The sequence below is a fragment of the Trichosurus vulpecula genome, chromosome 9 (assembly GCF_011100635.1).
Source record: "Trichosurus vulpecula isolate mTriVul1 chromosome 9, mTriVul1.pri, whole genome shotgun sequence".
Lineage (NCBI taxonomy): Eukaryota > Metazoa > Chordata > Mammalia > Diprotodontia > Phalangeridae > Trichosurus > Trichosurus vulpecula.
In genome coordinates, this window is record NC_050581.1 from 143,496,982 (window position 1) to 143,523,152 (window position 26,171).

A 26,171-nucleotide genomic window follows, 5' to 3' on the forward strand; every position below is an offset into this window, starting at 1 on the left:
CAGGAGGGAATCCAACCCTCCCCCCCCACACACACACACACTTTCAGTCACTGGAGGCTGGGTGACCTCCACCTGTTACAGATGGAATGCTGCAGAAGGAGGTTGCCATTCAGGTGTGTTCTGAGACCAAGGTGGTCTCTGAGTTCCTGTCCAGCTCTGAGATTAGACTTTCTGTGAGGGAAGCTGGAGGAACTCTAGAAAATCATGTTTGGGACATAAGGTAGCTAACAAGAACCAAAATCAGATGGAGATTTCCTGTAACCACCGAAGGGTTAAGTGCACCAAGGCCTCACTTTCTTAGTAAAGTGTTTGCCCAGTAGAGCAATTATGAGAATAGCCTGAGGTTGGATTTACTTTCCTTTCAGGTTGCATGTTTGTCTTTCTGCTCAGATTAAACCACAATTACTCTAGTATTTAATAGAAGGATGATGGAAGCTCTGAAAGACGCTTTGTTCTATGCATGCAGGTTCTGGTGAGGGGAAGGGACCATTCATGGGGTTGGCAGTCCAGAAACAAATGGTTGGACGAGGGGGCTGTTGCTGCAATGATGTCACTTCGATCTGTTTACTCTCAGTTCTGAAACGCACTGTCTCCGCACCTTTGCCAAAAGGAAGAACAATGGCTTCTGTCTCGGTCTTCTAAGGCCTCTCTTCTCTCTGTGGAGTGTGTGAGAATGTCTGAGAAAAAAACAGCTGTACCAGCGTTGAAGGCAGTGGGGGCCACAGTCCTGGTGAGGGAAAATGCTGAGAGTTGGCTCTAAGCTCCGAGCCTGGACTGGTTCTTTCCCGGAGCAGGCACTGTTGGGGGTTGTGTTTGAAGGGGGTGGAGAAGGTCCCATGGGTGATTGAAAGGGGGTGTAACTGGTGGCTAAAGGCAGGCATATGGAGAGGGAAAAGGGTTTGGGGAGCATAGAAAGAGGCTTTTCCCTGCTGGGGATTCACAAGTATGAACACACCGTTTGTCCTGCATTCTCATTCTGACCTAGGTAATGAGCTTATACAAGTAAGGCAGGCTTACATTTATATAGGTCTTTGCAGGTTTTAAACCATTTTCTCATCCAGTCTCTCTTGTTGTCCTCAAACCATGGGTCAGCAAGATATGTCATGTGATCCTAGCTTTGCAAATGACAGTCCTGGGGCCAGAGGAGGTCAAAGTGATAGACCCAAGATCCCACCACTCGGAAGTGGTGGGGAAAGGACCAGTCTACCTGATTCCTGGTCCAGGATTCTGGGTAGTATGACTATAACTGTGTCACCTATGTGAATGACACAAGGAAAAAGCCCCCAGCAAGGAGTGAGGTAACCTGGCTTCTGGAGTGGAGACTAACCTCATGAGGTAACTGGGCACTTTGCGAAGCTTCTCTGCCTTTCGCCTTCCTCATCTCTCATGCCAAAGACATTGCCCAGCATCTAGCAGATGCTTGACAAATGCTTTTTGACAGATTGATAATCATCTCACAGAGATGTTGAGAACTGGATAAGCTATGGTTGTAAAAGCTCTCTGAAAAGTATAAGACATTGCAGAAATAAAAGAAATTGCCACGACTCTTGACTAATAGAAGGATGGGACCAGGGAATATACACAGCCTCTCTGAATTCCACAGGGACTCTTCCAGGCTCCCTCTAACCAACACATGCCATTTCCGTGTGGCTTCCCCAGTGTCCCCCGCCTTTTATCAGAGCGCTTCACAAATTGCTTAAGGAACAAAGAGTCATCTTTAATTCCTTTTGTCATGTACCAGTGCATGGGGGGAGGGGGAAGGGGGAGAAAGAAGGGGCTTGAGAGCTGTGAGCATCCAGAGGGCAGAGAGCAAGGAGGTTGAGAAATGAGACCTATATAATCTCATACTGGATGTCACTCCCAAATCAGTGTGTTGGCTCTGATGAGGGTCTGCTTGCTAACTGGGTGGAAAGAGTGGTATAATTTTAAATTCTGGGTCCCTAAAAAGAAGCTTACAAAATGTTGTCTCCTGGCCTCTTTCCCTCCACCCTTCCCCCCAACCCCCCAAAGCTTTAGGATATTCAATTCATCAAATATTTATCAAATGCCTGCCACGTGCTGGGCAGTGAAAATGCAAAGAACCATTTATGTAATACATTTAAGCTTTACAAAGTGTTTTCCTTATCACAACATGAGAAGTAGATAATGCAAGTATAATTACTCCCATTTTGCGAAGCAGAGCAGTAAGTCTCCCACCGATGAGGGACTTTTTGGCAGTCATTCGCTGACACTAATTAAGTGGCAGGTAGCAAACTCCTTGAAAGCGATCGTTGTGTTTCAGCGTGCATTAGGAGGAAAGCCCTGGACGTTGAATGGGGACACCTGGCTTGAAAATCTTGGCTCTGATGGGAGAGCGTTCCCTCTGAATTCCCGTGGGTGGGCCCTCTCCTAGCCAGAGTGGGAGACTGTTGCTTTCTCCTTCGAATCAGCAGAGATAACTTACAGATTAAGTGGCTGTTAATCAGGAGTGCCAGCCAGGCCTAGGTCAGGTGTAAGTATGTACGTGTTTGATGGGGAGAAGGCGGGGAGTCGGTAACTAATGCCAGCGTTTTCTGAGGCAAAATGAATTGGGTCCTTTGAGGAGCTGTTCCCATTGGATGTTAGGAGTGCACTAGAGGGGTCTCTCTTCTGTTGGGAAGATGAACTAGAGACAGGTATTTAAAACATTCTAATCTTAGCACAGCCTAAAATAGTTCAGGCAGGTGGGGGGAGGGAAGTTGGTGGAGCTTGGTGAGTCTGGAGAGCCTCTTGTTAAACGGGAATCTAAGATCACTCATTATTTCCAAGTCATAAGACTGGAGGCCTGATGCTGACTCTTGGGGAGATGTGGGCACAAAGGGAGCAGGGGGCGGTGCCAGCTTTGTTGCTTCCCCACCCACATCAGCTAAGACTAACACAGAGTGGGGGTAGGGAGGGATGGACATGAAGAGGTTTACTGTATCCTGTGGCTCATTCTCCAGAAAGAATAAATATGTGGTACTGGAGGGTGAGGAGAGGGGGCTAGGCTAAGGAAAAGAGACCCCAAGTTCCTCCCGAGCCTGTTTTATGTTGTACTAGGGATAATGTCCTGTTTGCACCCTGCCTTAGATTCCCAGGGTCTCTTCCCTTTTCTGTTTTATTACCTCTGGAGAGATTTAGATTGTGGTCCTCAAAACCCCTCAATGTTATGACTGGGGGCCCTATTCTGCAGTAAATTGAAGAAGAGTCTACTGCTGTGGTGGGGACGCTGTGTGTGCCAGCTCAGGGTTAGTGAGTAGAGTTGTCCTGGGTGGAGGGAGGGAAGGAGTCAAGAAGGAAGGGGAATCAGAATCTTAGAGCTGGAAGGGACCCAGGCAGGAGCCATCTGTGCCTAAATACATACACACACACAGACACACACACACTCTCATCTGGTTTTTGCGTGGGGACTTCCATGAATGGGAAAACAAAGAGCTAAACTGGGGTCATGGACCCCAGTTCTGCTCCACCACTACCTTTCATCTCTGGTGCTCACTTTCTTCATCCATAAAATGAGGGGATTGGTCTAAATGACTTCTAAAGTCCCTTTCAGCCTTATATCTGTGATCGTATGACCTTTCAAGACAGCCTGGCCCACTTTTGGTTGCTGATTGTGCCTGGAATATAGTATGCATTTAATAAATGCTTGTTGATTTACTAACTATTGGGAGAGTTTTTCTTTCATGGATACTAAATCCGCTTCTCTGTGATTTCTACCTGTTGTTCCTCATTCTGGGGGGAGGAGGAGTTAAGCCTCTGTAACTTACCCCTATTTAGTTGGAAGCCCTGACTTCGGAAATCTCACAGTGGCCTGGGGGCAGTAGTGTCAAACTGCATATTTTCCTCTCTTCAGCATACCTATGATGACCCTGATTTCCTTGTGGTAGGTTTTGTTTTGTTTTGTTTTGTTTTCTGGCTGAGGTTGCAAGATTGATGTTTGGGAACCCTTCCCTGCCAATTCTGTTTGAAGACAGAGACTGCTGTTTCTGGGGTCCCTATTGTTGGTAATACCTTGGAATCACACCTCAGATTCCATGTGCTCCTGGAGACCTCTGCTTCCATGAGGTTGCCTTAAAGTGGCCTAGTTGTATGACCATCAAATAATTTTGAGTTACAGAAATGTAGGATTTGTATTGAAGGAAGTTCTGCAGCTACTTCTGGGAACTGACTTAGTAGACCAAAAAAAGGACCATCCCAGGAAAGCTAGATTGTGTCCCTGCAGGCTCTTGTAGCACAGAAGAAACATGGTAAGTAATGTAGTTAGTTCCTTTTTTCCTTAAGCAAGTGGGTTGGGAGAGAGCATCAGTGAGCTACCGTTTGCTCTAGGAAGGTGCAATAGTATTGATATCTATGAGAACTAAAGAAGGTTTAATTCCATATTCTTGCATTGACTTATTCCTGATACAAGGTAATTTTTTTCCCCAAAGCTGCAAAATTTTCCCCCACATGCTGCCTATTGGAGTCATCCCACTCCTCCATTATCCCCCTCACCCCATCACCAAACTGAAGGTTTTTCCTTGAATGTTTTTTGTCTATAATTCTAGAAGTTCAAGGCTGGGTAGGCATCTTCATCCAGAATCTCAAAAGGTCAGTGGATACCCCAGATTTCAGCTGAAATGTGAAGGATGTCCAAGAGGAGGAAGTGAGGAGAGAGGGAGTTACAGGCACAGGAGACAGTTAAAATTCATGGAATCAGACAATGGAATGTCTTAGGCCAGGAGCGGCCGAGAAGCCAGAGGCCCTGCACGTTGAGGGGAGCAAGATGTGAAAAGACTGGACAGGCTAAAAGGAGCCAGGTGATGAAGGTCTTTAAAAGCCAAGGAATGGATTTTGTACATGATCCTGCAGACAACTGGGAGGCACTGGAATACATTAACTAGGGAAATGCCATGGTCAGCCTTGTGCTCTAGGAAGATGACTTTGGTAGCTAAGTGGAGAACCGACTGGAGTGAGGCGAGATGTGAGTCGGTGGTAGGGACCTGCGCTTTAGGAAGGTCACTTTGGTTGCTGAATGGAGGGTGGACCAGAGTGGAGGAGAGACTTGTGGCTGGCAGACACCCCCCTCCCCCACTAGTCCAGGGATAAGGTGATAAGGGCCTGCACTAGAGTGGTAGCAGTGGCAGGGAAGAGAAGAAACGCTACAAAGGCAGAATCGGCCAGGCCTTGACAACAGCTTGAACATGGCGGGTGAGAAATAGTGAGGAGTCCAGGATGCCTTCCTGCTTGTGAGCCTGAGGGGCTGGGATCTGCCATGGACAGTCACAGGGAAGGTAAGAGGGAGGGAGGGTGATCTGGCAACTAAGTCATTGGATCATAGGACTTAGAGCTGAAAGGGCCTTGGAGAGCTAGTCCAGCTAACTCTTTTTGTTGATAAGAAAACTGAGGCTGGGATGTGCCATTCCAAGGTAACACAGATAGTTTAAACACATAGAATTCAGATTGAGTCCTTTTTCAAATTTCGTTGTGTTTTATACAATACTGTTCTGTAACTCTAAGCAAAGTACTCTGTAAGGTCTGAGAGAAGAAACCTCATTTCCTCTTTAGGAGAAGCATTAGGAAGAGAGAGTTGGGGATCACAGAAAACTTGAGTAGGCAGTTCAGAAGGATACAAAAAGTGACCACTCTGCACCAGGACAGAGGTTCTGTAGCACCCTCAGCCCCTTCCCACTCCCCTCCCCCTTTCACTTTAAGACTTGGCTTTGACTCTCTTCCCTTCCTACAGATGGTTTCCCAAAGTAGGCCTCTGGCTGCCTGTGCCCTTCCTGTAAGGGAACTGCTTCAAGCCGAACAAGCGTAACCAAAAAAATGGAAAGGAAAAACACTGTGTAAGGGTAACCTTAGAAAATGACCAGAGCCTGTGTGTATTTGTATGCCCCGCCATGCCCAAGTATTTTTGTGTGACGCCAGTACCAGTCTGCCTTAGATTATAAACTCCCAGAGGGCAGAGATGTGTGGGTATGTTCTTTTTGGTACCTGATCAAATTCAGACCCCCAGTAAACACAAGGCTTCTTCCCTGCCAGCTGTCACATCTGGCCTCCAGAAGCAGAGCTTACTCGCATACACTGGCAGTGTGATGAGTATGTTAGAAGTCACAAGGAGATATTGAGGGAGGAAGGGCATGAAGGGGTGGTTGGATTTTGACCTGAGCATCTAGAGAATGCTGATATTCTGAGGCCCCCATCCTGGGCTGCCTACCTGGTTTCCTTCAGTTTCCTTCTTTCTCAACCCCATTCCCAACCTAAGAACTGGGAGAGGCAGCCTGCCCTGCCAGAGTCCCTAAGGCTGCCCAAGCGTGGCAAGGATGAGCCCAGTATTTGAGAAGAGTCGGACATAGAATCAGGTCTAGAAATTGCAGGGTCAGTGGGTTGCTCCGCCTTCCCAGCCCCTCCAGCTCTGAAGAGATCTCAGTTTCAGGGCTCTCCCAATCTCTGTGTAATTTCTCCTTCCCTTGGAAGCTGAGGGCAGACACTAAGCTTAGTGTCAGCCATCTCAGAACAGGCCATAGTGAGAAGAAGCCTGGGGTGGAGGCAGGGTGGGGGTGGGCCTAGGGGTGCTCTAAACAGGACAGATCTCCTAAGTCTGTGCAGTCAGACACATGCAGGCTTCCATGAAGCCTCAGCACTTAGGCAGCTAGGACACTTTCTAGAAAGCTTTGTAAAAGCATCTTTGTTTTCCTGCCTTTGACTCCAGTAGCTATGTCTTTTTCAAGGGCTCAGCCATGGAGATCCCCTTTGGTAAATCCCTATTAAGTGCAAAGATGAGGTTAGAAGGCAGAACTTATTGGATAGAGTACCTGGCTTGTGGGCTTGGCTCTGCCACTGACTTTGTGACCTTGAGTGACCTCTCCGGGTTTTTAGCTTTCTTATCAACAAAATCAGAAAGTCAGACTAGATTAGGGGTTCTTAACCTTTTTGTATGCTAGACCCCTTTGGCTTTCTAGTGAAGCCTAAAATATTTTTAAAGACATAGAATAAAAAACATAGGATTGCCAAGGGAAGCCAAAGACTAGTAAAAATAAAGATGTGGTTTTTTTTTTCTCATCTAAGTTCACAAAGCCTCCTGAGATCTATGGTCCGTGCACCACAGATTAAGAACCTCTGGGCTAGGTGATCTCTGAAATCCCTTCTAAGTAAGTGAAGCTCAGGAATGCAATCTTTCTGTCCCTTTCACAGAAGGCTTTCACCTATGAAATACTTCTTAGCAGCCCAGCTGGTCCATCCATGGCACTCTGGTAGCTGTGTTTTAATGTGATTTTTTTGGAGGTAATGTAGTCCTTTGCTGGGGTCTTTAGGAGCCATCCCATCTCAGACTTGGGGAGCTGTCAAAAGAAGAGAGTTGGCCGTGCCCCCTGGGCAAGTTTCATTGCTAGTCGTATAGACAGTTTGAGTGACTACTTTGTGCCCAAAGACACGTGCTTGTTGGTGAAGATAGTTTTGGGGGAAGGTACAATGTTATTGTTTAATCAACCAATTCATATACAATCATTTATTTTACATGCATTTACACTCTATCTCTTCTACTGTCCACCACCACCACCATCATTCGAACAGCAACAACAAACAAAGCCCTCATCATAAACATGCATAGTCCAGCAAAACGAATTTCCACATTAGCCATGTCCAAAAATGTGTGTCTCTTTCTTCATCTTTAAGTTCAGTCACCTTTCTGGCAGGAAGTGAGAAGCCTGTCTCATCTTCAGTCTCATGGGCTCATGGTTTATCATTGCATAGATCAGAGTTCTAGGGTCTTTCAATGTCATTTTTTCTAGATAATGCTGTCATTGCACATCTGTTCTCTTATTTCTGACCACTTTTCATGAATTCACAGAGGTCCTCCAGTTTCCTCTGAAACTTTCCATTTTGTCATTTCTTGTGGCACAATAATAGCCCATCACCACCATATACCTCCATTTCCCAACAGGAGGACTTCCCCTTAGTTTCTTATTTTGTGCTGCCACAAAAAAAGAACTACTACAAACATCTTTGTAGATGTAGGTCTTTTTCCTCTTTCTTTGATCTCTTTGGGTTATAGGCCTAGTGACTATATCACTGTAGTGGATACAAACAGCTCTTGGGACATAGTTCCAAATTACCTTCCAAGATGGCAGTCCCAATACACAGCTCCACCAACAGTGTGCTAAGGCTGCCTGTTTCCCCTGAAGCTCCACCACATTTGTCATCTTTGCCAGTCTTACGGTCTGATGGCTATCAATTGGAACCTGTGAAGGCAAGTTTGAAATGTTTCCTTTAGACTCATGCTTACTTTCCTGCGGATGTTAAAAAAGTCTTTTTTTCCTTCCTCTCTGCTCATGTGGCATTAGAAGAAGCTTCCCTGGAAAGAAAGGTTGAGTGCCTAGCACTGTACCAGGTGTTCATAGAGAGGTCATAGTAGGCTAACACCTTCCCTAAGATGCTAATAATCTAAAGACAAACAAGCATGCATTCAGTGTAAGTGTAGGTAGTGTTGTATGTGTACAGTGTGTAGAATTTGCACACATACAAATATACTGTATTGGCTCCACCAAGTACTACCCCTCATGCAAAGCCTTTCCCTTTAAGAAAAAAACCTTTTTTTGTTCTCCAAATACCAAATACAATGAACATTTTCCATGCGTGTAGTAAAACAAGAAGGGAGGGTTGAACATGAAACTGAATCTCTTTACTTACAGGCTGCTTTATAAGTGTATAATAAATCCAACATGGAACTTTCAAACCTGTGATACCTTCTGGCCTTCTTTTCTATTCTTTTCTGTGAATTTTTTTAACGCTTCAGTGAACCTCCTTTCTCTCTTTTTATTTTCTTTCTGGTTTTTTTTTTTCTCCCAACAAAAAAACCCACTGTTCCTTCTACCTATGCCCCTCATTGGGAAAAAAAAATTCAAACACACTCTTATGACAAATATGTAGAACTAAGCAAGATAAAATTGGATCTATATGAAAATGTTTGTCTTATTCTGCATCTTGAGTCCATCCCCTCTCTGTCTCAAAGGTGGGTAGCATGCTTTATCACTGGTCCTTTGGAAACATGGCTTATGACTTCATTTGATCAGAGTTCTTAAGTCTTTCAGAGTTGTGCAAGGCCTTTCCTAATACTTGTAGTTATTGGTGAGGTCTCCCTTCTCAGATTACCTTGTATTTGCTTCTCTGCCGTACATGTTCTGTCCCCCTCATTATAATGTAAAATCTTTTGAGGGCATGGATGATTTTGTTTTCACTTGTGTATCCTCAGTAACCACCTTTTGCAAAGCAAGTATTCAATGTTCGAATTAAACCTAATACAGGTTATCCTTCTTTTTCCCAGATCTAGTTTGTCCAAAAACCTGATCACAGCCTATAACTGTATTCTTAGTCTATACTTGCATAGCTTCAGAAAAGCTCCATTCCGGTGCCTTCTTGCACTATGAAGGTGCCATTGGTTGATCAAAGGCACTTAAGCTTCAGCAGGCTCAACCTAACTGGAAAGACTTCCCAGCACCTTTTCAGGGTATCTGTCTTATGTAGATGTCTTACTGTTGCTGAAGAACCATCTATTAAGTCTTAGGTCATGGAAAGGTTCCAGTTTGCATCAATAGAGACAATGTAGCATGGTTAAAAGAAAAGACCATTGAATGAATATTCAAGTTTGATTCCATGTTGGCTACTGGAGTGAGTTATGTGACCTTGACTAAATCAGTGAACCTCGCTAGGTATTATTTTCTTCATCTGCAAAATGAACATGTAATACCTATCTCACAATTAGGGTTACTGAAAGGAAAATGATTTGCATTCTTTAAAGTACCATATATATGTTTACTATTAGGAGGGGATGCCGCATGGCTTTCTCTCTCATATTTTCAAAGACAAGAGAAACTTAATGGTGTGACCTTGGGCAGGTCATATGACATCTCTTAGCCTCAGTTTTCCTCATTGTGAAGTGAATGGGTGTGACTACATGATTCTAAAGTACCCTCTGGCTCCAAATCCTGCATTCTTCACCTCTTTCTTCTTATCCTTGACACCTCTTCTCAGCCTCTTGGGAACAGAGAACCTCTGTATTAATGAACATAAAGACCTAGGGCAAATGCATTCATTTCATAGAGAACTCATAAAGCACAAAGTCTTAGAATTCAAATGGACCATCTAGTCCAGGGATGGGGAACCTACTTCCTCGGGGCCACAAGTGGCCCTCTAGGTCCTCAAGTGCAGCCCTTTGACTGAATCCACATCTCACAGAACAAGATGTATGGATCTGTTTTTACATCTATATGTACATAAACCTATGTTTGTGTATGTATATATGTACATAAATATACACATGTGTGTATATCTATGTGTATGTATGTCATATGTGCATTGTTCGTAACATGATTATTAGACTGTAAGCTTAGGGCAGGGATTGTTTTTTGCCTTTCCTCATATTCCCAGAGCTTACTTAGCGCAGAACCTGGTATAGGAGTATGTGTTTAATAAAGGCTTGTTGACTTGAGAAACACTATGTATACATCTAAGATGTAAAATACATGTCAAGTAAATAAATACAAGGTTGTTGTTAGCGAGGTGAAGGCAAACCAGCAAAGTCTCCATGTGGGAATCGGCACTTCACTTGAGTGAGTCTTTAAAGGAAGCTAGAGATTCTGAGAGGGTAGAGATGAGGGAGGGAGTTAAAAGCCGGGGAATGGCCTCTGCCAAGGGTACTCTTCCCCCCCTCCACTCCCTCCCCCCAAATGTAGTGCCATGTGGGAGGAAGTCAGTAGTAAGTTTAGTTGAATCATGGCAGGTCATAAAGGAGAATAATAAATGTCCTAAGTCTAGAAGAGGAGGTTGGAGCCAGATTGCAAAGGGCTTTGGATGCCAAACAGACGAGTTGCATTTTTATCCTGGAGGCAATAAAAGGCCCCTGGGGATTGTTGAGCAGAGAAGTGATGTGGGCTGCCCTAGGCTAGCTCCTTAGCAGTTGTGGAGGAGAGATCAGAGAGGGAGGCAATTAGGCTGCTGCAATAGGCCAGCCAGGAGGGAGAAATGTTATGGATAAAAGGCCGTAGGTTTGTGTCTCATTTCAGAAGTCAGAAAAATGTGGCTGTCTACATCTAAATATGGGAAGGCACTGTAATCGAGAAGAAAGTGAAACAGATTTGCATTCAGAAAAACTATGTTCAAGACCCAGTTTCTGCCACTTTTTACACATATGCCTTTGGACAAGTGCTTCTTATCTCCTGGATTTGTCTCCTACTATATAAAATCGTAGAGTTGAACTAAACAGTCTTGAAGATCTTCTAGCTTTAAATCCTGTGATCCTGTGGCAAACGAGCGGCTATGGATGTCACAGCCAACGATGGAACAGAATTGTCGAGATAAGCATCTTCATCTCCACACTAGACAGAAGAGTTCAGATGCTATCAGCAGCCAAACAAAAATGTACCTTGTGATTGTCCTTTTCCTATGTTAACAAGTCGTCTGTGCTGGTCGTTTTATCTCCCCTGCTGAACTGTAAGGTCCCCGATGGCAAACTCTGCTCATCCTGCAGCTTTAGTTTCATGCCAGCCAGCACCCTGCAAAGTGCCTAGTGGGCACCCAACAACTAACTAATCGTGTTAAAAAGGAAGAGCAGCTCAGTAAACTTGAAACACTTCAAAAAAGCCAATTGCAAAGTTGTTAAAGTCGTTTAAATTATCTAGATGTCACCGAGAATAGAGCACTGGTCTTGGAATCAGGAAGACCTGAGTTCAAATCCTACCTTGGATACATAATAGCTGTGTGACCCTGGGCAAGTCACAACCATAGTTTGCCTCAGTTTCCTCATCTGTAAATATGGGGATAATAGACACCCCTGCCTCTCAGGGATATTGTAAGGATCTTATGGGCTAATATTTGTACAGCACTTTGCAGACCTTAACGGGCTACCTATTGTTATTGACGTCATCATCTTTCCAATAGAGAAAACCATATGGTGTAAAGGAAAGAGGGCTGGATTTAAAGTTAGGGAACTTGGTCTTGAACCTCAGCTCGGTTACTTCCTACCCGTATGACCCTGAACAAACAAGTTGCTTCATTTCCCAGTGCCTCAGGTTTTCATCTGTAAAAATGGCTAAATAGAACCTGTAGTGCTTCCTCACAGGGCTGTTGTGATGACCAGATGAGACGGTCAATAGGAAACCGTTTGAAGAGTATAAAGCCTTTTGTAAACTGTAAAGTACTAAATAAATGTGAGGATCAAGTGATATAATGTATGCGGAGTACTTCAGAAACCTTAAAAAAGAGGAATATTAATGCCTGGTTGTGACATTACCACTCCCACCCCACCCTTCACTTTAAAGTTGAGGAGATGGAAACTAAAGTGACTCATCCAGGGTCACACAACTGGGATGAATGTGACCAGGGGAGGATGGGAACCCAAGACTAGGACTCTGTCCATGAGACCAGGCAGCCTCTATCAACGTGGGATCTCACTTGAGCAAGACTGAGAAAGCCAGTGAGGATTTACTCAGGACTTGTAGCTGTTTCTACTGGATAACTAAAGATAGGAACCAAGAAGGACCTTTGAAGATCACTTGGAGGGTGTTATTGGAACACACCTAAGGAGCAATAAAGATTGATTGCAAGCTTCATTTTATTTTTTAACAGGACGTATGATTTCACTGGCGTGAGAAATTCATGCTTAGAAAACTCCCTCTCCCATTGCAGACCATCAACTGCCTTACAGCTTAAGAGTGTCAGAGAGTTGGCTGGGGGAGTCATTGAGAGGTTAAAGAGGTGGCCTGTCCATCGTCACCCAAGCAGGGTGTATCAAACATAGGACCTGAGCCCACGTCTTTGCGACTCCGTGGCTGCTCCCTATTCAGTACGCCAGGCTGCTCGACTAAATAATGTCCAGAGAGGCAGGGAAAAGGCTTGTCCTCTAGGAAGAGCTAACCCTGGCTTGTCTCCCTGGTACAATGAAAAGAGGACCAAGCTAGGAGTGAAGAGACCACAGTGTTCCAGTCCTGCTTTGTCTTTTCATTTCTTTTATGGCCTTGAGCAAAATATTGGACCTTGTGAGATGAAATCATCTCAGAGTTATTGTGGGAACCCGATAAGATAATTGGGAAAGCTTTGAAAAGTAGAAAGTACATGCTGATATGAGAGTTCTGTTTATTATTATTATTTGGTGGTCTTATTCCTCCTACTATTCATAGGGCAGTTTATATAAGTGTTTTAGAATCACGTAGAATTAGAGTCCAAGTTCCAGTCTTTACTAGAGGAAAGGTGCAACCCCCCAGCACCGTTCTCAGAGACAGAGATCCCCCTGCAGAGTCTGGGTCATGTGTCAGGAGATTGTGAACCTTACCAAAGGAAGATCAGCAGAGTTTGTCAGGTTGTGCCAAGCATCCACTGTGTTTCCTCTTTTTTTTCTCTCTACTGTCTGAGTACCACCAGGTGGGGAAACCAGCTTGCAGACTGTCTAACAAACTCCAGTTTCCAAAGTGCCTCCGGAGTTGTGGGCAAGGCTTATACCCCTAGCCCATGACCCTTGCAATGGGCATGAAGATGAAACTGGACACAGACTCTCCTTGCCTGGAATCCAGTGCCAAAAACAAAACTCTGTACCCCATTATCCTCAGTTCAGGAATCTGGAGTCATTTCATTCGTGCAAGTATTTGTTAGAAGCCTATTCTTTTCTCAATGTGGGGGATGGAATAGAAAAATATAGCAGCCCCTGCCCTTGAAGAGTTCACCGAGACTTACCTACAAGAAATCATCAGAAAACAATTATCTGTGGTATGTAATCAGGTGCCAAATTGAATATAATCAAAAGATCAAGGTTGCAGGGTCCAGAGTGCTGTAGGTTGTCAGGGGGAGAGATTTGTCTGGGGAAGTCTTCAATACCTCGGCAAACTTAAAGGAAGTTACCAGGATAATCCCACCCCTGGAAATTGCATTTCCTTGGGGACGGTGGTAGGGACCCACAGGAAGGGGAGCTTACATTGTGTTGCGATTGTTTCTCAGGACAGTATAACAATAAGACATCCTAAGAGATGGTGTTTTCTTTTGTTTTGTTTATTTGTTTGTTTGGAAAGCATTTCCCGTTGCTGCCTTTGACTTTGTTGTTAGAAAATCGGTAGTTTCTGAATAAATCCTAGAATGAAATTTATAGCAGTTGGAAATACTTATGGTTCAGGAGTGGGGACCCTACAGCCTCAGGGTCACATGTGGCCTTCTAGGTCCTTGAGTGCAGCCTTTTGACTGAGTTCAGGTTTTACAGAACAAGTCTTTTTATGAAGGGGATTTGTTCTATGAAGTTTGGATTCAATCAAAGGGCCGCACTTGAGGACCTAGAGAGCCACATGTGGCCTTGAGGCCACAGGTTCCCCACCCCTGGTTAGGCAATCATGGAAGCTGCAGCAGCAGAAGCCTTTGGATATTCCCAGTGGGATGGAAAAGAGAAAGAGTTTTGAAAACTGAGTTAGTGTTTGTGTATTTTGGGAAATTAGATTGTTTTGATATTGGGAGGTTAGAGAATCTGGGGAAGAGGTGGTGTCTGCCGATGGGTCATTAGGAATAACAGTGACTAAGATGGACCAGAGGTAGAGCCTTTTGACAAAGCATCTGGGGATAGGATTATGACTGACCTTGCTTTTGGACATTGATTTAACTTGTACCTGGAAATGCAGTATCCTTGAGGTCTTGCTGGAGAGTCAGGAGCAGCTCACTTCTGGCCTATGTATGACTCCACCCCAACCCCCAGGATAGGTGGAAGGTGGCCTAGAACTTCTCAGTGCGAGAGTGGGCACTGGCCCATATGCCTCTAAGAATGAATGCTCTCTGCCCTGCCTGAACCCCCCAGGGAAAGGGTGGGAAATGGCTCCAGTTCTCCAGCAAGATTGCCAAATACTAATGTTCTTGACAGTCAAGCTGATTCTTTCCCCCAGTGCCCTATTCAGAAGAGAAATTGTTCTCCCAGTAGACACAAAATGGAAGGACTTTTGGGAGGAGCTGTCAACATGATTTACCAACAAGTGGTCTCCTAGGTAGTGGTATTCTTCCATCTAAGCTCCACCTTACAGGCACAAGACAGGCTGACGGAAACCCAAAGGTCTGATGAAAATCCTGCTATGAGGGTCTGGGGAGCCTTCATTTCAGTAGAACAATTCTGACAGTTTCCTAAGCCTGCCACATGGGCATGGCTCATCATTCTAAGGTCTTCAGAACAGTTGTCTTCCCCGTCTGGCTGCCCTGGGACCTCAGGTACAGGGGATAAAGAGGAGAAAGCAACTTAGTCTTTCTCAAACCTCATGGTAAAGGACGTGGCAATGGGGTAAATTTTTCTTCCATCAGCCTTTCCCCTACCTATAGGGATATACCCTCTGGCCGGTTTAGCCCAGAGCAGGATTAGGTAACTCCAGTTTCAAAAATTATATCAAACATTTGTTAAGCTCGTTTCATGAGTACAGAGTACTGTCCTGAGTATCAGGGGGTGAGACATAGTTTACAGAAGACAAGGCCTCTGATCTCATAGAGCTTACACTCTCCTGGGGTGTAGGAGAGAAGGAGAGAAACCAATAAAGTCAGTCAGTCAACAAGTATTTATTCAGTAGCTACTCTGTGCCAGGAGGTTCATAAGGCCTGAAGGATATAAAGATGAAAAAGAAAGCCTGGCCCCCACCCTCCTAAGAACTTCCATTCTGTCTGCAAAGACATGTGCAAATGGCACATGTAGCATAGACCCAAAAAAGTGTCTAGCCAGTCTCCTTGAACCGTAGAGAGTATGAAAGATAGTACTGAATACTAAGACTGGATGGTTAGGATGGAGCTAGTTTGTGAAGGGCTATAAATGCCCAAGAGACAAGTTTGCCTTTGACCCCAGAGGTCATAGGAGGCATTGGGATTTATTGAGTAGTCCCTGGCACATAGTAGGTTCTTAATAAAAGCTTGTTGATAGAATTACATTGAGTATGAGCTGGCAGTTTTTTCCAAGGCTTCTGCTCCATGCCCACAGGTAGGTCAGAGTCTGGTAATTCCTATATTCCTTGGGTGGGGGGGGTGGGGGAGACGTGGGCATATGACTGAATGTTTTTGTTTTGTTTTCTCCCCAGGAAACCTGAAAAGGGAGTCCAGTACCTCATTGAGCGAGGCTTCGTCCCTGACACGCCTGTGGGTGTTGCTCATTTCCTCCTTCAGAGGAAAGGTCTCAGCAGGCAAATGATTGGGGAGTTCCTGGGGAACCGGCAGAAACAGTTCAACCGGGATGTGCTTGAGTGAGTAGCATTTGTGGTGGAGGTCCCCAGTGCATGGGCAAGGAATATCTACAGGGTCTAAGATTGAAAATTGGTATGGCGTGGGTGCTGCTCATTCCCAGGAAGAATACTGGGCATTGTAAACAAAGGAAGGGGGCGGGAGACCTCACTTGCTCTATCAATTCATCATGCCATCGATAAACATTTAGTAAGTGCTTACTATGGGCCAGGCACTGTGCTAAGAGCTAGAGATACAAAAAGAGGCAAAAGGCAGCCCCTGCCCTCAAGGAGCTTACAATCTAATGGGGCAGACAACATGCACATCTTATCACTTCCACCGTGTGTGTGCGCGCTTCATACACGCTGCCCCTCTCATGAGCACACACTGTCACACGTAGGCTTTATCACTCAACAGCAGCGCTAATGTTTCCTAGCAGAATTGATCAACAGAATGCTTATGGGGATTTATGGACCTCTCAGTGACCGATATTTACTCTGAATTTATGTGGCAATTGCTTTAAGAAGAAGGAAACCTATTAATTTGGGGGCCTTTCCCCTTTCCGAAGCTTTGCAATAATTTATTACTGGAAATGAAATCACATTATGTTCTGCATATGACTCCATCAGTGAGAGCAGGAGAAAAGCTATTACCATGTCAAGACCTCCTCACCTCCCCTAGGAATGGATAGACCAGAGCCCAGTATCTAAATATAACCTCCTCCATCCTTGTTCTTAGAATCTCTTTTCTTTTAAAACTCAGCTCAAGTGCCACATTCTCTATGAAGCCTTGCCTGATCCTCCCCAGCTATTAGTGGTCTTCCCTCCATCCCCTTATATTCATCATACCTCAATGCCTAGCAGATAATAGGCCCTTAATTAATGCTGCTTTATCCTCTAGGATGGAGGAGACAGTTCACAGACTAGCACAGAAATTTGAGGCTTTGGATCTGTCTCCATCCCGGACTCGAGCATATACACCTAGCTTGACCAAGGAACCAATTCTCTGATGTTTTGAATTCCTCTGTTTAGATACTGCCTAAGAGCATGGAGATGAGGTGCTGGAGTTTATTGGACTGTACAGAGACCAAAGTCTTCTTTCACACCTCGTCTCAGAGTGACACTTAGCTCTCTCTAGTTCTCTCCAAAGGACAGAAAAGAAAAGAAAAAGTCTGCCTCTGAAACTGACCTCCTTTTGTAGGCCTAGCACAAAACTAGGCCAAAGTCAACCAATTGAGTTTCAGTAGACCCTTAATAGCTCAAGCACTGTATTTCCTTTAAGTCTCAAACAGCAATTTATCATCCTATAAGCTCATCAGATTGACCAGAGAACTCCCCTGATCACCCCTATACAAAATATTGATAAGTGAGCCATGAAGGCTCTGGACAGTGGTGTAAGGAGAGAAACAAAGGAGGTTACCCTCTATGGTATCATGAGTCCCAATGACTTCCCTTAGACCAAAAGGACAGATTGTCCCCAGCCTCTTGCATTGAGAGTTTGAGGGGCAGATGAAGAGCTCACATATTCTGGAGAAGGCTTGAACAGCAGGCTTCCTTCTGATGGGGAAAGTTGAATGAAAGCATCTAAATAACTCAGACCATGTATTTGGAACTGTCCAGGGCCTACTTGGTAGCCATTTCAGCCCCTCCGTGGCATGCTGAGCTGGCCTCGCAGAGCCAACAAAACACATTGACCCATCACTGTTGTATATACTGTACATGATCCTTATTCCATGTATTGTCCAAGGGAATCCCAGGCCCTGAAGAGCTCTCTGCAGGAGATGATCTCCATCCCCACTCACCTTCATCCTCATCTTGCTTCAGAGAGCCAATTGCCGAAAACTTTTCAGAGAAGGGTACAGATATTTAATTTAAATATTGTACATTGTAGCTGAATTTCATTCTCCCTTTATTCTGTGGAGACAATACTCTATAGAAATGCCCCCCAATGTATTTGGCACTGTCTTGGGTAATGGATTATGCTAAATCCATAGTCCCTGTCCTCAAGGACTTTTCCTCCTAAAACACACAACATCTACTCAGACAGACTTAGCCATGAGATAACAGCAGGGAAAAAAAACAACAAATCCTACTCAAACAATACTAAATCAGAGTGAAGAGCAAACCACACATGATATGGAAGTTTGCCTGAAAAATGCGTAGGTCATCTCTAGTGTAGACATGAATAAGGATGAATTCTCAGTCCAGAGCAAAACTGAATTCTTGTGTTTTTGTTTTGTTTCATTTTCCAGGCATGTCCCAGCCAACCCCTTCCCTGCTTCAGGATCAAACTCCTGGCATTTAACCCCATTCTGAGCTCAGAATGAATCCTGACTCAACTTTTAAAAGCCTCTTTTCTCATCCAAAAGTTAATCCCCCTGCCATGCAACCTCACACACTTAGCCCATGGTCTTTGCCACAAATTCTAAGCTCTGAATGAATATGTGTGTGTGTGTGTGTGTGTGTGTGTGTGTGTGTGTGTGTGTGTGTATGTAAACACCTGCCTGAGTTCTGGCAATAGAAGGAAAATAGATTGGAGCGTGTGGGAGAGTGGGAAGAATGTGAAGAATGGATTTCAGGAAGCTAGGACCAAGGAGAAGTAGGAAATTTTCCTGATTTTCCATCTGACCTGACCTTCCTTGGACAAGAGCAAAAGCCCACTCCTTTCCCCTCTCACCCCAACCTGGTCCCCTTAGCTTCTTGGGTTTTTTTTTTAACTGCTCAGCATTTCTTTTCCTTTTCCATCTAATCTGCAAATAGCTGCTGCCCTGTTGATTGTATTGTTTTTCCTTGTATGAGGAAGTCGTATAGGAGGAAAGTAGATTAGCAGCCTGGTGAATCACTGGCCCCATATATGGCCTTTGTGTTTCTTTGGCCTTGGCTCTCCCTGTCCCCTCCTACCCCCCCAATCCAGCTCCTGGCCCATTCTTTTCTGGATAGATTGCACCCCCAGGGTTGCTGCTGCCCCTACCTCTCCTACTTTTCTTTTGTTGTTGGTAGGAAATCCTTCCATTGTTGTGTCCTTAAATCAGAAATAGTCATGGCCTCAGGAAGCAAGCTCACCTACTGCCACATCCCAGACCATTCTGGGTAGTTGTGGGTCTGGGAGAAGTTCAAATAGCACAGATGGGGGGCTGGGGGAAGCCCTCTGTATTCTTCTGTCCTGCAGAAGAGATCACGGGCTCTATTTTTGGCTCAGATTCACCAGCGAATAAAGATACTGAACAAAAGCCTCCTGGTCCCACTTGCTTCGTCCTCTCTCAGAAATGGGGGCAGAGCGGGCTTATCTCCCCCAGCCATTACCGACTGTTTAATGAAAGTGCCTCCTAAGCAACGTTAGATTTCTCCGACCAAAGTTTCCAGTCATCAGCCCAAAGTTGCAGCGATTAGTCTTCCATTATTAAAAGATAAACCTTTAGTTTGGAGAAAGAGAGAAGTCTTTTTAGTTTGGAAATTATCTTTGAATGAACTAATGGAAGGAGGTAATTTGAACTGATGTCTTAGCTTCTGTCCTCTTGGGATCCCCCTGAGGTCGGCACAGTTGTCTCCCCCTTCCTGTTGGTGTTGGCAGATAGTCATGAAAAGAGGGAAGGAAAGGGAAAAGAGGACCTGTGGAGGTGGCAAGGGTGGATTTATCATTAAATGAGGAAATCTGCAGCCTTTTTCATCACTTAGTATCTCAGGCACTCATTATATGTGCTACACAAATAAAGATAGCTGTGCATGCCCCTACAAAATTCATACACACACACTCACCCTAGATAATTCCCATTTTACAGATGAGGAAACTGAGACTGAGAGAGGCTAAGTGACTTGCCTGGAGACACCTGGCTAGTGTGTGTGTGTCTGAGGCAGGATTTGAACTCAGATCTTCCTCATCCAACTCCACCCCCTATTCGCTATACCGCCTTACTGCCACTAGGAATAGAAAGACAAAAATGAAACATCTCTTGCCCTCAAGGAGCTTACATTCAATGTGAGGAGGCAATACATGAATAAATATGAGGTATATTTGCTGAGGGGAGGATTAACACTTAGGGTTTTTTTTTTTTTAACTATTCCTTGTCTGGTGGGCAAGGGGTGGCTGGAGTGCTGGCTGATTGACCATGTCCGTCTCCCTCTGTTCCAGCTGTGTGGTAGATGAGATGGACTTCTCGGCCATGGAACTGGATGAAGCACTCAGGAAATTTCAGGCTCACATCCGAGTCCAGGGAGAAGCCCAGAAAGTGGAGCGGCTCATTGAAGCATTCAGGTTTGGGGGCTCAGGTTTCCTTGGTCCCAAGCTTGGAGGCGAGTGGAGTGAACCAGGTTTATCCCATTCAGTTTGGACATGCTAGGTTTTAATTTCTGCCAATCACATGAAGCATTCTTAACCTCCAATAAATCGGAATGTATTAACCAGCACATTGTAGTCACCTTGACTACTCTCATTTTTAAAAATTCTAATCCCAAATGTCTTCCACTTCATTGTCCATTCTCCTTTCTCCTTTACCCATACCCTGTTCATTCTGTTACTTTTCTTTATATTAGGTACGTTATAATTGCTGAATGATCTCTTAACGAGCCTTTATTAAGTGCCAAATAGGAGATGGGAAAAGAGGCTGATGAATGGATAATGACGTGGAGGAATCATGGGACTGGGTGTGGAAAGCGCTTCACCAGATAGTAGAGCATATAAGAAGTTTAGACAAAACACAGTCCTTGCCTTCACAGAGCTTACAGTCTCCTGAAGGAGTAAGACGCAAACACCGGTACCCATAATACTAAGTATTACATAGCATCCCTGAGTTGCAAAACTCATTCTGTGTAGGAGATCCGAGAAGGAATGTTGTTACCAGCTGGTGGGGTGGGGAGTCAGGAAAGGCAGCACCACCATGCATCTGTACAGGAAAGTCCACATTTTAGGCACAGTGCTTTTATATCTAATTCTTCCAAACCATTTTCTTTTTGGAGGTGAAATTTGGGGCTATTAGAGCTCTGCATACGATAGCATGGGACTAGAGCAATGTGAGGGAGATTGCATGATTGCCTGGAAATAATATTGACCTGGGATTCAACTTAGTCAATCAGTTGACAATGATTAAGCACCTATTAGGTGCCACACTGTGCTAAACACTTAAAGGTCAAGAGACCTTGGCTTCTCTACAACCTTGGGTGAATTATTTATATTTAACCTTGCTGCCCCCCTGGAATTACAAACATGACCTTTTGCTATTAGTCAGTAGGTTAATTTTATGCAGAATCTGTCCACGCTTTGGGGGGTCTCAGGTGGGCTCCTGGAAGGACATGAACGAGAGGGACATTGGCTATAAAGAAAGCCCCCAGCCCTAGAGCCCTGCCCAACGTCTGGTCTCAGTGGTGCTGATTCCTACTGTCCTCCCTCCCCACCCCCCCATTCTGACCTGCTCTTTCTTCCGGCAGCCAGCGGTACTGCATTTGTAACCCTGGGGTAGTGAGGCAGTTCCGGAACCCAGATACCATCTTCATCCTGGCCTTCGCCATCATTCTGCTGAACACAGACATGTACAGCCCCAATGTGAAGCCTGAGCGCAAGATGAAACTTGAGGATTTTGTGAAGAACTTGAGAGGTGAGCTTCTCTGCTAGAGCTTGAGGAGGCAGTCCTTCAGGGTTAGACTTTCCCAAAAATACCAACCCCTCAGCCAGGTGGAGGGCTGAGAGCTGCAGGCACATCCCATCCTGGTTGTGGGGGTCTTCATCGGGCTCCTAGTTTCCATGCTTTTCTTCTTTCTTCTTAATTATTTTATTTTTAGTTTACAACACTCAGATCAACAAGTTTTTGAGTTCCAAATTTTCTCAGTTCACAACTCCACCAACAATGTAACAGTGTTACTATTTTCCCACATCTTCTCCAGTGCTTTTCTTCTTTCTGGGTCTCTTTGGAAATTCAGTCCGATTCAACTAGCATTTATTAGATACCTATTATGTGCACGGCACAGTACAAGGCAGGGGCACGATGCTAGGACAAAAAATTGGGGAGGAGCTGCCTGCAAGGGAACAGATGGGGGTCTCAGTCCGTGAAAAGTTTGCTGCAAAAATTTTTGATAGGGGGATAGGGAATAAGCATTTATATAATGCCTACTATGTGCCAGGTATTCTGCCAAACACTTTACAAATAGTATCTCATTTGCTCCTCACAGTATCCCTATAAGGTAGGTACTGTTATTACCCCTTTTTACAGTTGAGGAAACTGAGTAAAACAAAGATTAAGTGGTTTGCCCAAGATTGCACATCTGGTAAGTTTCTAAGGTTAGATTTGAACTCAGGGCTTCCTGACCCCAGACCTAGTTCTCTATCCACTTCAACACCAGCCGCTTGATGCATAATTTTGTCATTTTCAAGAATATACAATATCTAAAACTAGGCTGACACTGTTACCAGAGAGAATTCCTGCTGCCACTATGATGATGATGATGATGGTGATGGTGGTGATGATGATGATGATGATGGCGATGATGATGATGGTGGTGATGATGATGGTGGTGATGATGATGGTGATGGCGATGATGATGGTGGTGGTGGTGATGATGGCGATGATGGTGATGGCGATGGTGATGATGACGGTGGTGGTGATGATGATGGTGGTAATGGTGATGATGACGGTGGTGATGATGATGGTGGTGGTGGTGATGATGATGATGGTGATAATGGTGATGACAATGGTGATGGTGATGACGATGACGGTGATGATGGCGATGGTGATGACGGTGGTGATGATGATGATGGTGATGATGATGATGGCGACGATGGTGATGATGTTGATGATGGCGATGGTGATGACGATGGTGGTGGTGGTGGTGGTGGTGATGATGATGATGATGACAACATTCATATGGTACTTATCATGTGCCAGACACTGTGCTAAGTGCTTTACAAACATTATCTCATTTGCTCCCCTCACAACAACCCTGGGAAGGTGGGTGCTGTTGTTATCCCTATTTTGCAGATGAAGAAACTGACTAACAACCTTGCCCAGGGTCACACAGCTAGGATGTTTCTGAGGTCATATTTGAACTCGGGTCTTCCTGACCCCAGGCCCAAGTGCTCTGCACACTATGGCGCCACCTAGCCAACTGATAGTTGTATTACTTTTAGGAACATTTAAAAACTAGAACTATCCTAACAACTGTTCTGAGAGGTTATCCCGTACTTTAATTAGTTAAAAAAAAAAAGGTAGACAAAAACCAGTTTAAATTAGCCTGTCGAGTGTATAAACACTCAGTCCTACTGTAACTCTTGCAGAGATTTTGTCCTCTAGGCAGGTAAACCTTCTCCTGCCATCCTGCTTATACCTCATTGTTGCTCAGCGTATGTAATAATTAGAGACAGCGTTCACATATTGAGCGCTTTACCTGCGTTAACTCACTTGGTAGATAGATACAGACGTCGTATTTTCATGCAAAGAAAGGTAAACTTCAAGCCTGTGTCTGAAGCATCAGCATTTTTGAAATTTGTGAAATCAAAATTAATGAGATTAGTTAACAGTAGTCTCTTAAAAGAATTTTTCCCCTGTATTGTGCTCTTAAAAATTAGTCTTTTTATCTAGTTACACTTGGGAGTATTGAAAGTGAGTTCATGAAAAGTACTTTCTTTTCAATAAGAAAGTCAAAAATGTGGGTGCATTTCAGTCTGCTCTAGCTCTCTCCCTTGTGGCAGGTACACCTATACCAGGACAGGTTCTTGGAGCAAAGGTAAGTCTGGGGGAAAGCATGACAGCCTTTTTCTTAGATCAAGAACTACCTTCATGAGGCAGGCCCCTCATTTTTCATAACTGAGAATTGAACTGAAAGTGAGTTTCCCTATGGACTGGATCTAACTAGAAGCAGACAAGTAGCCACTTGGGAGAGGATGGGATGATTCCAAACCAATCCGAAGGGGCCTTACACAACAGTAAGGATTGTTTTTCTTCCCTAACAGGGTAGCCATAAAATTAGTGCCTTAAAAAGAGCCCCAGACTGGGAGACTCATCGTGTGCTCTTTAAGCAATAGAGTTGACCTCTCCAGACCTCTAGCCTTTATTTGTAAAAGGAGGGAATTAGTCTAAATTATATGACTGAGCCATTAGAGAGGAAGTTTCCAGTGCTCCAGGGTCCAGCAAAGAAGAATGCAGTGTCTGGTTCTAGAAATCTGGGGCCAGAAGTTCTAGGGGGAAATGAATATTTGCCCAGACAAGCCAATGGGAAGAGAGATTCTCTAGAGTTGGGGATGTCTGCACTGCGTGAAACTGGACTACCTTACCATCAATAGCAATGACCACCTCAACATCCATTATCCAACTTTCCCATTACTTATTGACTGAGGAATATACCCCCCACACAGCCCTAAAGAATCGGGACAGTGAGTGCTATTCGCACTTGGACTGTGGTAAGAATCAGAGGAATAACCAATGAGTTAACAAATATTTATCCAACATCTACTATGTACTAGGCACTGGGAATACACAGACAACATGAAACAGTTTGTCCTTAGAGAACTTGCATTCTGTTGGGAGAAAAATTTATGTAAATACACATATACAAGATAAGTACAAGGTAATTTTAGTTGTTGTTGGGTAGGAGAAGGCACTAGCAGACTTTAAAGCACAAATTTAAAGCACATCATAAGATTTAGAGATGGGAGAGACCAACTCTCCAACCCCCCTCCTATTTTACAGTTGAGGAAAACTGAGGGAGGGGGAGAGAGAATGGTACATGACTTGTCCAAAATCACATCATACTTTTGCAACATCTCTTGTATGAGGCCCCTTATCTCCTCGGATACCACTGCCACTCTGGTGCAGACCCTCATCACCTGAACCACTGCATTAGCTTTCCAGTTGGTCTCCCTGACTCAAGTTTTGCCCTGCTCCAGTCTGCCCTCCATTCTTTCATCAAAATTATTTTACTAAAGTGCAAGTCTGACCATGTCACTCCCTATTTTAAAAACAGTGGCTCCCGATTACCCCCAAGATAAAATTTTAAACCCTCTATTTGACCATGAATACATTTTCTATATCACAACCTTCCCTTCAAAGTGTACTCCAAAGCCTTCCTTAAGTGTTAAATCAAAAAAAGGCTTAAAACAGTTAAAAGTGACGAAATCTTAGGAAGGGTGGCATCAGAAGGAAAGAACACAGAGCTGGGAGTTATAGTTCTAGATCTAAGTTATAATTCGGCCACTTATTAGCCACATGACCTTGATCAAGTCACTTGACTTTTCTTCAGTCTTCTCTTCTGTAGAGTGGAAACACTGTTAAATGAACCCATCTCTAAGATGCTTTCCAGTTTTGCAATTTTGCAGCCACAAACGTCACTTGCACCTGTTCCCTTCTCTCCACTCACACCAGCCAACACACTAGCTCAGATCCTTATTGCCTCTCACTTGGACTATTACAATAGCTTCCAAATTGACCTCTCTGCCTCAAGTCTCTCCCCACTTGAATCTATCCACCACACAGCTGCCAAAGTGATTTTCCTAAAGAGATCTTCCCATGCCACCCCCTACTCAAATTCCAGTGATTCCCAATTACCTCAATGATCAAATATGAATTTCTGGCAAGGAGGGATTTGTTTTGTACCTGTACCCCCCAGCTCATAACAGATACTTAACAAAAACTTGCTAATTAATTGACCATCATTTGATATTTAAAGCTCTCCATCACCTGACCCCAACTTACATTCTAGTCGTATTACACTTTACTCCCCTCCATGAATACTACAGTACAGCCAAACTGGCCTTCTGTATGTATACATACACATACATATACTATTTTGTATATCTCTTTAGTTAACTACCTAGATATTTGTGAATATACACATATTTAGACACATACATGTTTTCTCCCCCATGTAGAGTAGCGGAAGGGAACCTTCTTTGGGGCAGGGACTGCTTTACTGTTCTCTTTGTATTCTCAGCATCTGTCACAGCACATGGGCACACAGCAAGCACTTAATAAAAGCTGATTCTAAAGTTCTCCAATTTTCTGTGTC

The 26,171-nt window shown here is 44.3% G+C and overlaps 1 protein-coding gene across 1 annotated transcript in view; it reads left to right on the forward strand.

The window, feature by feature from the left end:
• The window catches only part of IQSEC1 (IQ motif and Sec7 domain ArfGEF 1), a 103,521-nt gene that overhangs the window by 45,223 nt on the left and 32,127 nt on the right, over positions 1-26,171 (forward strand). The window contains 3 exon segments of the mRNA XM_036738888.1: positions 16,047-16,208; positions 20,314-20,436; positions 21,606-21,772. Of these exon segments, the coding sequence (XP_036594783.1) occupies positions 16,047-16,208; positions 20,314-20,436; positions 21,606-21,772 (452 nt within the window).